This window comes from Panthera onca, chromosome C2, assembly GCF_046562875.1.
Source record: "Panthera onca isolate mPanOnc1 chromosome C2, mPanOnc1 haplotype 2, whole genome shotgun sequence".
NCBI classification, from domain to species: Eukaryota; Metazoa; Chordata; class Mammalia; order Carnivora; family Felidae; genus Panthera; species Panthera onca.
Window position 1 is genome coordinate 158308431 of NC_138347.1, and position 12405 is coordinate 158320835.

The window sequence follows — 12405 nt, forward strand, 5'->3', positions numbered from 1 at the left end:
GTGTCGTGTAGGACTGCAGCATGTCCAGATGATTGTGTGTTTTATCTTAAAAAGCCTTAACAGATTTTATAATGGAAACTACAGCAAAACTATGCGGCAGAAACTTCAGCTTTTTCCAAATTCTGTCTGAATGCTGCCAACTGAAAAATGAAATTATTTAAAATAAAAAAATAAAATATCTTTAGAAAAAAACATTTCCAGATGTCCTAATTCTCATTTTAAAGGACCAACATTAAGGAATAGGGTGCCTGGTATATTAGCTCAGGCAGCCATAATAAAATACCACAGACTAGATGGCCTAAACCACAGAAATTTATTTCACACGGTTCTGGAGGCTAGAAGTCTTAAGATCAGGGTTCTGGCAGGGTCTAGTTTCTAGCTCTCTTCCTGGCTTACAGATGGCTGCCTTCTTTCTAAGTCCTCACATGGCTTTTCCTTGGTGCATGTGCATGGAGAGAGAGCAAGCTCTCTGCTGTCTCTTATAAGAGCATTAATTCCACCAGCTCAGGGTCTCTTCCTTATGACCCCATTTAACCTTAATTAGTTCTGTAAAAGACCCTATCTTCAAATAAAGTCACACTGAGGTTTAGGGCATATGAATTTGTGAGGTTCATTTCATAACACTTAGGTTTGTTACTAATTTACTTAGAGATTTTAATTGTCTATCATATTTGTTTAACATGGAGACTGTCATTTGAGTGCAGTGTTCAGTGCTGCTGTTTTAAGGCTTTTAAGAAAGTATCTTCAGCTTAAAATGAGTTTAAAATTTTACAGTTAGGCCTAGAAATACTTAAGGAGCACCAAAGATGTAAATAATTTCACAGGAATACACATGGCAGCATAGTCTGTGAACTGAGTATGAGTAGTCCAAAGTGAAACTTTAAACAGATAGTAGTAGTCATCTGTTCATTGTTATGAAGGGAAGAAGCTATAACATATTGGTATTTGATGTGATTCTTAATCATTTCTAGATTTCAGATTTCCAGGAAAACATTCTCTCTTAAAGCTGCAGAATCCTGAAACTTGTGAAATATTTAAGAGGGAAAAAAATGTAGGGGTAAGTCCCCCATTTAAAAAAGAAAACCTTACAAAGCACATATTTTGGTTGTATTTCCCTATCATTTGTTAAGCACTTCTGGACGTTTACAGAGTTTGAATGACACTTGGTGATGAGAAGCAGAAAATGAGTAGTAACTCAGAGGATATTCACATATAATGTAAGAAGTTGAAAGCAGAAGGCTGGGCAGGCGGGGTGGAGAGGGGATATCCAAAACAGAAAATACAGGATGGATAGTTCCTGGTGATAGAAGAGAAAACTAGTGATTTAAAGCTGTTTATAGGAAAAGTTTGTTGTATATATTTTGAATCTGTCATTTCTCTTTCTGTTAATCAGAAAAGCTAAGAAAAATCTGAGTTCTAAATAAATGCATCTGAAATATGGTACATATTGTAAATAGGACTAACTTTTTGTAAAAGCAAACAGGGCAAGTATGTGAGAAAGGGAGGGGATGTAAAACTTTTAAAAACATGTAAAGTAAAACAGTAGTAACTTTGATGGAGTATTTTCAAAATATTGCAAAAAGTCAGACAAACCACTTTGAGTTGGTTTTTTTCATCATTTTTGAAAATATAAATTAAGTTGGGAGTTTTATTTTTTTATCAAGTCAGCAAGCAATTTGTCTTGGTGCAGTTTTGGGTATAATTTCTGGTTCCTTCAAATGCTTTCTTACCTGATTATGGTATTTTTTTACAATTAACACAGAAAGAAAATTTATTTAATTTTCTAGGTGTTCCAGAAGCCCCTAGGGTTGATGCTACCCCATAGATACTGCAAATTTCATTTTAATACATTACGTGGCTGTGAGCGATCACAATGCAAGTTTGCTCATGTGCCTGAGCAAGGGGATGAAAAGGTAAAATATGTAAAGTTCTTGAAGTAGAGATTGTTTTCAGATTATCTCAGTTATATGTTTTAAGTCAGATTTTCATTAACCCCTAATAGCATAGATGAGCTTTGTCTGGTTTTGTGCTTTAAATAAATCATACAATCTGTATTCTTTTGTTTCCGGCTTCTTTTTGCTCAATATTTTTGAGATTCATCTATATTTTTTTATTTAATTATAAACATTTCTTTCTCATTGTAATATTGAATATTCCATTTTGTGAGTATATCAAAATTTATTTTATTGATAAATATTACTTTTGATTCATTGGATTTCTGAATTTGGGAATTACAGTAGTGATGTTATCAGTGTTCTTTTGTGTGTCTTTTGGTGAACATATGTGTACTTTCTGATGGGTTATACTTAAAACTGGAATTGCTGAGTCATAGGATCTGCATATATTCAACGTTAGTTGATAGTACCAAACAGATTTCCAAAGTGGTCTGCCCAATTACACTTTTTCACCAGCAATGTCTGAGAGTTCAGCTTGCTTCATAGCGTTACCAGCTCTTGGTATTTTAATTTTAGCCATTCTAGTGAGTGGGGAGTGATGTCTTCCTTGATGACTTACGAAGCTGAGCATCTTTCAAAATCATTATTGGACACTTGGATACACTCTTTTTGGAAATCTCTAAATATTTTGCCTGTATTCTATGGGATTGTCTTTTTCTTATATACCTTAAGAATTCTTTATATATTCTGGGTATAAGTTCTTTATTGAGTATGTGTATAGCAAATAACTTTTACTACTGTAAAGGTTGCCTTTTCACCCTCTTAAGGTGTCTTTTGGTACACAGAACAACTTAATTTCTACGTAGTCCGATTCTGTCGATCTTTTTACGGTGTTAACTTTTTGCATCCTGTTGGAGAAATCTTTGCCAAGATCATGAAGATGTTCTCTTATATTTTTTCCTTTAAAAGGTCTGTTGTTTTATCTTGGCATTTAGAACACAAAGCCACCTGGAATTGATTTTTGGTTTTCATGTGAAAACAAGGTCAAGATAAATATTTTTTCCGCATGAGGATCCCTTTGTAAGCCAACACCATTTACTTAAAAAAACCATCCTTTTCCCCTGTTGCACTTCAGGGTCACTGTGTCATAAATCAGCTAATTATATATGAGTGGGTCTGTTTCTAGGCTCTTTGTTCTAATCCATTGGTCAATGTGTTTATCCTTGAGTCAGTAAATGGCTATTTTTTAAATGACCTAAATAAGTTTTTTTTTAATTTTGAATATTCAGGAATTTCCTTCCCTCCCCAATTGCTTGCTAATCTTGCTATTTCCTTGACTATTTCTTTGTCAGAACATCTGTAAAATTAAGTTTTTATAGTGAATTCAGTATACATTTCAAATCTGTGAGTTAACCAACATCAGTTTTTTTATTCCATTGCTTTAAGTTCACTTTGAGAATAAGCAGAAAGATAGGATTGAAATTTTGTCTTCTTTATGAAATATAAAAAGGTAACGTTATATTTTTCATTACTTGTAGGTTTGTATGGATGTGTTTAAGAAATATATAAGCATCAACGAGCTGTGTTTGCTACAACGTGCAGGTATGAGACAGGGATGATTACTATAAATTCAAGAATGTGAGTATTTCAAGCAATGTGCAATTGTATCTTACAGTTTGAAAGTAAATTCAATACTTGTAAGTATGAAAACTGAATGCCTTAGAGTGGCTCTATTGGTGTTATAAATGATTAAAAATAAGTTTGGCATTTTGGTTACTAAAAAACTATAATCCACCTAGCACTATCATTTTCTAAAACCAAATTGCGTGATATAGATAGAAATTTTATGTATGTGTGTAAGACAAAAATATAACATAGGTAATTGGCTTAAAATCTTTCTGAAGGGATGTTTCAGAAACTAGATCTTCCCTACGTCTTTATCCTTCTCTTTTAACACTTACCCCTTGAGGCCGATGCACCATCCATACTGAGTTCTGTTCAGTTCCCTAAGCAGGACAGGCTGTGGTATAATATCAGAGCCACTGCTGTCCCTGCTGTCTATCTGGGATGCCTTTCTTTCATCCCCTTTCCCCACAGCAAAGACCTATTTATCTCGCAAGTTTTAGTCATAGGAAATAGGATTACCTCCTCTGTCAGCCGTTATCTGACTCTACTGCCTCATCCCATTCTCTGTCACTATCTCCCCCTACTACACCTTGAGTGTCAAGAGGAAGGGACCAAGCTTATTTATATTTGTCACGCTGACACAGCCACCCAAGCCACATAGTATCGTGGTAATAGAGCATGTTAGCTGCATATTCATCAGCTTGAAATCTCATTTGGTTAAAAACAAAATTTCTGACAAGTTTATTATTTGTTTTGCTGAGTGACATCATCTCCCCAAGGATTAAAGGAAGCGTCTGAGGGAACTGCTATGACTGAACTTACTCTTACAGTAAGGAGGAAGTAGGCAAGGGAGAAGTAATAGGAGCCTATATAGAGAATGTACCCATCACCAAGGCATTGATGGGAGAAGCTGCGTGATTAGATGTCAATGAACATGTATATTCCAGAAATAATTCCATAGCATGAGATGTGGAAGAAAAGTGGATGACATGAAAAAAAAAAAAAAAAACCAGGAAAACTCCCAAAATTGTAATTCTGATTATGTAAACATCTAGTGTATCAGGAGAAATATATTTGAATTTAGTTTTAAAACAACAAATACAGGGATGGGTGGCGGCGTCTGTGCACGGAGGAGGTGGAGGAGGCCCCTGGCAGCCGCTTCTTGCCCCTGAGCCAGTGCCAAGTGGTGTAGAGCCGGGGCAGGACCCAGAGCTGAGCCGGCTGAGTAGGCTCTGACTCCCTGCCACAGCCCAGAACTTCCATTGGGTGGACATCGACAAGTTTGATGAGAACAGATTCCTGGGCAAGCAGGAGGAGGCAGCGGTGGCCAGACCATGCCCGGACCCTGGTGAGGCAGATGGCCTTCTGCAGCAAGGGGGCGTGCTTCGAGCATTCCGTGCAGCCTTGCAGAACTGTCCCATCAACACCAAGAATCAGGCCGTGAAGGAACGGTCCCAGAGCATGGTGCTGAAAGTACTTACAGATTTTAAGAGCAGAGCAATTGAGCAGGCTGTGCATTCACTGGACAGAAATGGCATTGACTTGCCAATGAAGTACATTTATAAAGGGTTTGAGAAGCCCACAGAAAACAGCAGCGCAGTGTTACCCCAATGGCATGAAAAGGCATTAGCAGTAGGAGGACTAGGCTCCATTATGAGTTCTCACAGCAAGAAAGACTTTAAAAAGAAAAAAAAAGGGACTCCTCTTATCTTGAGAAGAATTTTGGATGCACAGGCTGATGAAGAAGGGATTGACACTGGACCATCTTCCTAGGAATTCCCAGCTAAACTATTTCAGGACATGCATCCGCTGAAGTGTATTTTATTTTCAAGGTGGAGGGAGAAATCGTCTGTTTCTTAAATCCTTTGTAGGATCTGATAGTCTATGCCTTTGTCCGCAAGTAACACAGAACTGATGTTGTAACTGCCTGCTGGAGTGGCTGGCGCATCTTGGCCAGGTGTACATGTGTGCTCTGCCTATTTAAAATGGAAGAGGGACTATCTGAGCAGGTACAGATCCAAGGGCTGTGGTAAAAGGCAGAGCCTTGTTTTTTTGAAGTAGTAAAACTTCCAGGATTTGTACAGACATCCCTGGGAAGATGGGGCTCTCTTGGGTTCATTGTAAAGTGCCTACTGCATCAATAAAGCTCTTGGCTTATTAGAATGTAAAAAAGATAATAATAATTAACAAATAAATAAAAATCAACAAATACAGAGAACAAAAATAAAGACCTATAATGAATGAAAGTTGGTAAGAACCTGTGGAAATTATGTTTGGTGTGAAAACAGAAACTTAGTGGAACAGAATAGATAGCTCAGAATAGAACCAATATTACATATAAAGAATTTTAATATTTAGAAAGACCAGAGAGTTTGGTAAGGGAAGACTCATTTAATGAATGATGTTAGGATAACTAGATACCATTTTAGAAAGAGAAACGAATACCACAGGTATAAGGTGTAGGTCTAACTGTTCAGGCTTTACAGAGAACCTACATTGGTACACAGGGGAAGTTACTGAGTGGGTAGGACTCTTCATCCCCTATTTATCCATAGGTCCTCTTTTATATATTTTATATTTGATTTTAGACATAAAATTCTCTTTCTGGAAGCGATTTTTGAATGTTTTACTTAGAAATAATTTCAAATTTCCAGGAAGTTGCAAAACTTAAAATAATACAAAGAATACCCACATATCCTTACTTTAATGTTTGCACTCATTCTCTCTATCCCCCTCTCCTTCTCTCCTTGTATGCATGTGTGTGCATGTGTGTGGTATACATGCACACACAACATTTTTTTCCCTGAATCATCCAAAAGTAGGTTACATGCATCATGGCTTTTTACTCCTAAATACTTCAGTGTATATTTCCTAAAAACAGGATATCCTCTTATGTAACCATGGGACATTTATCAACTCAGTAAATTTAACATTGGGTACAATACTTTTGTCTAATCTACATTTGTATTCAAATTCTGTCAGTTAACCCATAATGTGCTTATATCATTTTCCCCTCCAGATCAGGATCAGTCATTACATTTAGTTGTTCTCTTTATGCTCCTTTATTATAGAACACTGCCATTGTCTTTCTTTGATATGTGTGTGTGTGTGTGTGTGTGTGTGTGTGTGTGTGTATGTATCTGTCTTCCCACCTAGATAACAACTGCACTGGCAGAATCTGGTACAACTGTTTTAGAACTCCAGAGTCTATTGAAGGTTTGCTACTTCTATGAGAAGACTTGAGGGATAAATTGGGGTTAATTTCAGTCAATTTCACCTCTTAGCACAGTAACAACTGCCATTGCCTCATCAGAGCCATTTAATGGGCAGCTGCACATGACTTCCTGGAGCAGTTTGCACACAGCTTGTGAGAGCCAGGGTGGGGAATAAAGATGCTGTCCCCCAGATTATCAGGGATCTACACTCAGATTGCTGATTGCTGCTTCTAATCACAGGTGCAAAGGGATGGGCAGCTCTTATTGCAATTTTCCCCATTGTTGCAAGCCCCTCTCCTTCCTGCTAAAGTGACTTCCAGAGGATTTAAAGAGCTAGCAACCTTTTTTTTTATCCTCCCTTTCATTTTTCTCTTTTTTCCTTTACGGGAACCATTAGAGACTAGAATATTCAAAAACAACTGCTGTATCCATTTATGGAGAAAACTAAAAAGTGACTATGCATGGGAAAGGCTCAGAAAAGACCTGAGTATACCTTAAGTTCACACATTATATAGTAATAAAAGTTTCAATATAGTAAGAAGATATAATAGTTATAAACATTTATATACCTAAAGACCATCAAAATCTATAAAGCAAAAATTGACAGAATTAGAGACAGTTTTCCAATAATAGAGATTTCAGTATCCAATTCACAATAATGTATTGAGCAACCTGATAAAAGAGCCCTTGACACAATATACCAAATAGGTCTAACAGACATATACAGAATATTCTACTTAATAACAATAGCATACACATTATTTTTGTGAACACATAGGACATTTTCCAGGATAGACAATATGTTAGGCCACAAATTAAGTCTCAACAGATTTTGAAAGATACATATTGCACAAAGTGTCTTCTGTGACTACAATAGGATAAAATTAGAAATCAGTAACAGAAGGAAAACTGGAAAATTCACAAAATGGTGGAAGTTGAACAGGTATATCAAAGGAGAAATTAGAAAAAACTTAGAGACAAATGAAGATGAAGCAGAACATACCAAAACATATGGGATGCAGTGAACGTGCTGCTAAGAAGGAAGTTTAAGGCTTTAAAGGCTTACATTAAGAAACAAGAAAGATCTTAAATCAACAACCTACCTTTACAACTTAAGAAACTAGAGAAAGAAAAACAAACTAAACCCAAAGCTAGCAGAAGGAAGGAAATGATAAAACTTAGAGCAGAGATAAAGGGGATAGAGAATAGAAAAACAATGAGAAAAAAAATCAGTGAAACTGAAAGTTGGTTCTTAAACCATCAAAATGTACAAACCTTTTTCTTGACTAAGAAAAAAGGAATATTCAAGTTACTAAAATAAAAACTGAAAGACATTAATGATTCTACAGAAAGTAAAAACAATTATAAAAGAATACTATGAATAATTGTACACAAAACTAGATGAATGAATTCCTAGAAACCCAAAACCTGCCAAGACTAAGTGATGTCAAAATCCAAATAGACCTATAACTAGTAAGCGTATTAAATCAGTAATCAGAAGGCTCCTGACATAATCCCTGCACCCAATGGCTTCATTTGTGAGTTTTACCAAACATTTAGAAAAGAGCTAATACCAGGACGCCTGGGTGGCTCAGTCAGTTAAGCAGCTGACTTCAGCTCAGGTCATGATCTGGTGGTTTGTGGGTTCAAGCCGTGCATCCAGCTCTCTGCTGTCAGCACAGAGCCTGTTTTGGATCCCCGGTCTCCCTCTCCTCTCTCCACATGTGCACTTTCTCTCTCTCTCTCTCTCAAAATAAGTAAGTGTTAAGAAAAAAAGAAAAAAAAAGAACCAATAGCAGTTATTCTCAATCTTTCCCAGAAAGTTGAAGAGGAGGAACACGTGCTTACTCATTGTATGAGGTTGAGTTAGTCATTATTTTGATAGCGAGCAAAGCAAAGACACTAAAGAAAACTACAAATCAGTATCCTTTATGAAACTGATAAAAATTCCTCAACAGAATACTAGCAGACCAAAGTCAGCAGCACATTCAGAGGATTATACACCATGACCAAGTGGGATTTTCTTCTTGGAATTGCAAGGATAGTTCAACATACAAAATCAAAGTAATACACCACATTAACAGAATGAAAGAGAAAAACCACATACTCCTTTCAATTGATGCAGAAAAAGCATGTGGTAAAATTCAACATTCTTTCATGATAAAAACACTCCAAAAAACTGGGAATAAGAGGAGACTGATGTAAAAGCTGTATAAGTTTCTCCCACTATCTGAAAGTAAAGTGTTCTTAGGAAACCTTTCATAAGCCAAAGCGACATAAAGTGGAGAAGCAGTTACCATTTTGTAGAAGTGAAAATCCTCTTTAGGTTTCTCTGTTAGTGAAAATAGGTACAGGCATACCTCAGAGATGTGAGTTCTGTTCCAGACCACTGCAATAAAATGAATATAGAAAAAATAAGTCAGGTGAATTTTTTGTTTCCTGGTAAATATAAAATTTATATATTATAGTCTGTTAAGTGTGTAATAGGAAAAAACAATGTGCATATGAACCTTAGTTAAACTTTATTGCTAAAAAATTCTAACGATCATCTAAGCCCTCTGTTAGTCCTAAACACTGATCACAGGTCACCACAACAGACGTAATAATGAAAAAGTTTGAAATATTTCAAGAATTACCAAACGGTGACACACAGACATGAAATGAGCAAGTGCTATCAGAAAAATTGTGCCAATAGGTTTACTTGATGTAGGGTTCCCACAAATCTTTAATTTGTAAAAAAAAAATGCACTGTGCAAAGTACAGTAAAGCAAAGTACAATAAAACAAGGTAGGCACACTAAGCTAGGACTTTCATAAAAGTAAAGTGGATAAAGCAAACTTACAGAGAATGAGGGGAACCTGTATATAAAAAACCTATTGCAAATATCATGCTCAATGGTGAAAGACTGAAAACTCTTTCCCTTAAGATCAGGAACAAAGTCAAGGATACCTACTTTCATCACTTCTGTTCAACAGTCTAGCCAGAGTAATTAGGCAAGGCAAGGAAATGAAATATATCCATTTTGGAAAGGAAGAAGTAAAATTATCTCTGCTTGCAAGTGATATGATCTTATATGTAGAAGTCCTAAAAATTTGACACCGAAAAAAAAAAAAAAAAAACCCTATAAGAACTAAACTATGAATTCAGCAAAGTAGGATATAGAATCAACATGCAAAAATCAGTTGCATTTTTGAGCAATCTGAAAAGGAAACTATAAAAACATTTCAATTACAATAGCATCAAAAATAATAAAATATTTAGGAGTTAACCAAGGAAGTGAAAGCCTTGTCTAATGAAATCTACAAAGCATTGCTGAAAGAAATTAAAGAAGACCTAAGCTAGTGGAAACACATTCCATGTTCACAGACTGGAAGACTTAATATTGTTAAAATTCAGCGCAGTCCCTATCAAAATCCCAATGACATTTGTCTGCAGAAATAGAATAACCTATCTATTATAAGGAATACCAAAACAATTTTTTTCAAGTTTTTTTTTAAATTTATTATTTAAATTCAAGTTAGTTAACATAGTATTGATTTACTGGTGTAGTATTCGTTTCCCGAGTAGAACCCAGTGATTCATCACTTATATACAGCTCCCAGGGCACATCCCAACAAGTGCCCTCATTAATACCCATTACCTACTTAGCCCATCACCCCACACAGCTCCCCTCCAGCGACCCTCAGATTGTTCTTTCTATTTAGGAGTCTCTTATGGTTTACCTCCCTCTCTGTTTTTATCTTATTTTTCTTGCCCTTCCCTTATGTTCATCTGTTTTGTTTCCTAAACTCCGCATATCGAAGAGCAATCTTGAAAAAGAATAAAACTTGAGGAATCAAACTTCTGACTTGAAAGCTTCCTACAAAGCTACAGTAGTCAAAAACTGTAGTACTGGCATAAAGACATAAAACCAATGGAATAGAATAGAAAGCCCAAACATAAACCCTCATGGATATGGTCAAATGATTTTAGACAATGGTGCCAATACTACTTCATGGGGAAAGGATAGTTTTTTTCAACAAATGGTGCTGGGAATGCTGGCTATCCAACATGCAAAAGAATAAAATTAAACCGTTACCTAACACTATATACAAAAATTAATTCAAAATGGATCAAAGACCTTAATGTACAAAATGTACAAAAATAAAGCTCTTGGAAGTCTTAAGGGCAAAAGCTCCACAGTATTGGTTTCACAGTAATTTCTCAGGTATGACACCAAAAACACAGACAACAAAAGAAAAATAAACAAATTGGACTTTATGAAAATTTTAAAAATTTGTGCATTAACATACAGTATCTATTCCTAATATTTAAGGAATATTATTCCTTAAAAAGAGGAAATTCTAACACATGCTACAATATGGATGGATGAACCTTGAGGTCATTATGCTAAGTGAAGTCAGTCCATCACAAAGAGACAAATACTGTGTGATTCTATTTATGTGACGTAGTTCGAGTAGTCAAAATCATAGAGATGGAAAGTAGAGTGGTGGTTGTGGGGGGCTAGGAGGAGGTGAAAAGGGAGAATTATCGTTTAATGAGTATAGAGTTTCAGTTTTATAAGATGAAAAAATTTCATGGAGATGGATGAACATTTTGAATGTATTTAATACCACTGAACAGTACACTTAAAAATAATGAAGACAGTGGGGTGCCTGGGTTGGTTGGGGCTCAGTTGGTTAAGCGTCTGACTTTGGCTCAGGTCATGATCTCATGGTTTGTGAGTTCAAGCCCTGCGTTGGGCCCTGTGCTGACAGCTCGAAGCCTGGAGCCTGCTTCTGATTCTGTGTCTCCCTTTCTCTCTCTGCCCCTCCACTGCTCACACTATGAGTCTTTCTCTCTGTCTCAAAAATAAAGAAACATTAAAAAATAATGAAGATGGTAAATTTTATATTATGTGTATTTTATCACAATGAAAAATTGGGGGGAGGGGCAAGCAATGTAGCAGATTGTGTCAAAAGCCATCACAATTTTTAAACTTTTGTCACCCAACAGTTTAACCAGGAGAGATTACTTTAAAAAGAGAAGTTATATTAATATTTTAAAATTTAAAAGTAGTTCATGACAAAAGAAGGAGGGCTTCATGTCATTTAGTGGACTACTTAAACATTAACAAATTTTTTCCAACTATGCTTTTTTTTTTAGTTTATTTATTTTGAGAGAGAGTGCCCATGTTCCCGAGGGCGGTGGGGCAGAGGGGGGTGGTGTTGGTGAGGAGAGAGAGCAGAGGAGAGAGAGAAAATGCCAAGAATTATCAATCTCCTCTCCATACCTCGGAGCCTGACACAGAGCTCGATCCAACAAACTGTGAAATCATAACTTGAGCAGAAATCACGAATCGGACGCTTAACTGAGCCACCCAGGCACCCCTCTTTTTTTAAACATGCAGTTCCAGTTTTATTAATAAATTATAATAGCAAGCACTCTGAATTTCCCATGTTACCTGCTAAGAAGGCAACTATGCAGATACTGCAAAATGAATATCAGGAAGAACTCATCTGTATGCGCCCAGGAAAAACAATTGTATATAAAGAAGCTTTAAGAAAACCTGAATGTTGGGGCACCTGGGTGGCTCAGTCAGTTAAACATCTGATTTTGGCTCAGGTCATGATCTCATGGTTCCTGGGTTGGAGCCCCACGTCAGTCTCTGTGCTCATGGCTCAGAGCCT

The 12405-nt window shown here is 36.3% G+C and overlaps 1 protein-coding gene across 6 annotated transcripts in view; it reads left to right on the plus strand.

Moving 5' to 3' along the window:
* TOPAZ1 (testis and ovary specific TOPAZ 1) overlaps window positions 1-12405 on the plus strand; it is a 100341-nt gene that overhangs the window by 34427 nt on the left and 53509 nt on the right. For all 6 annotated transcript variants that reach the window (XM_060638041.3, XM_060638044.3, XM_060638047.3 and 3 more), the window contains 3 exons: window positions 972-1057; window positions 1788-1913; window positions 3434-3497. In XM_060638041.3, the coding sequence (XP_060494024.2) occupies window positions 972-1057; window positions 1788-1913; window positions 3434-3497 (276 nt within the window). The remainder of the gene's footprint in view (window positions 1-971; window positions 1058-1787; window positions 1914-3433; window positions 3498-12405) is intronic.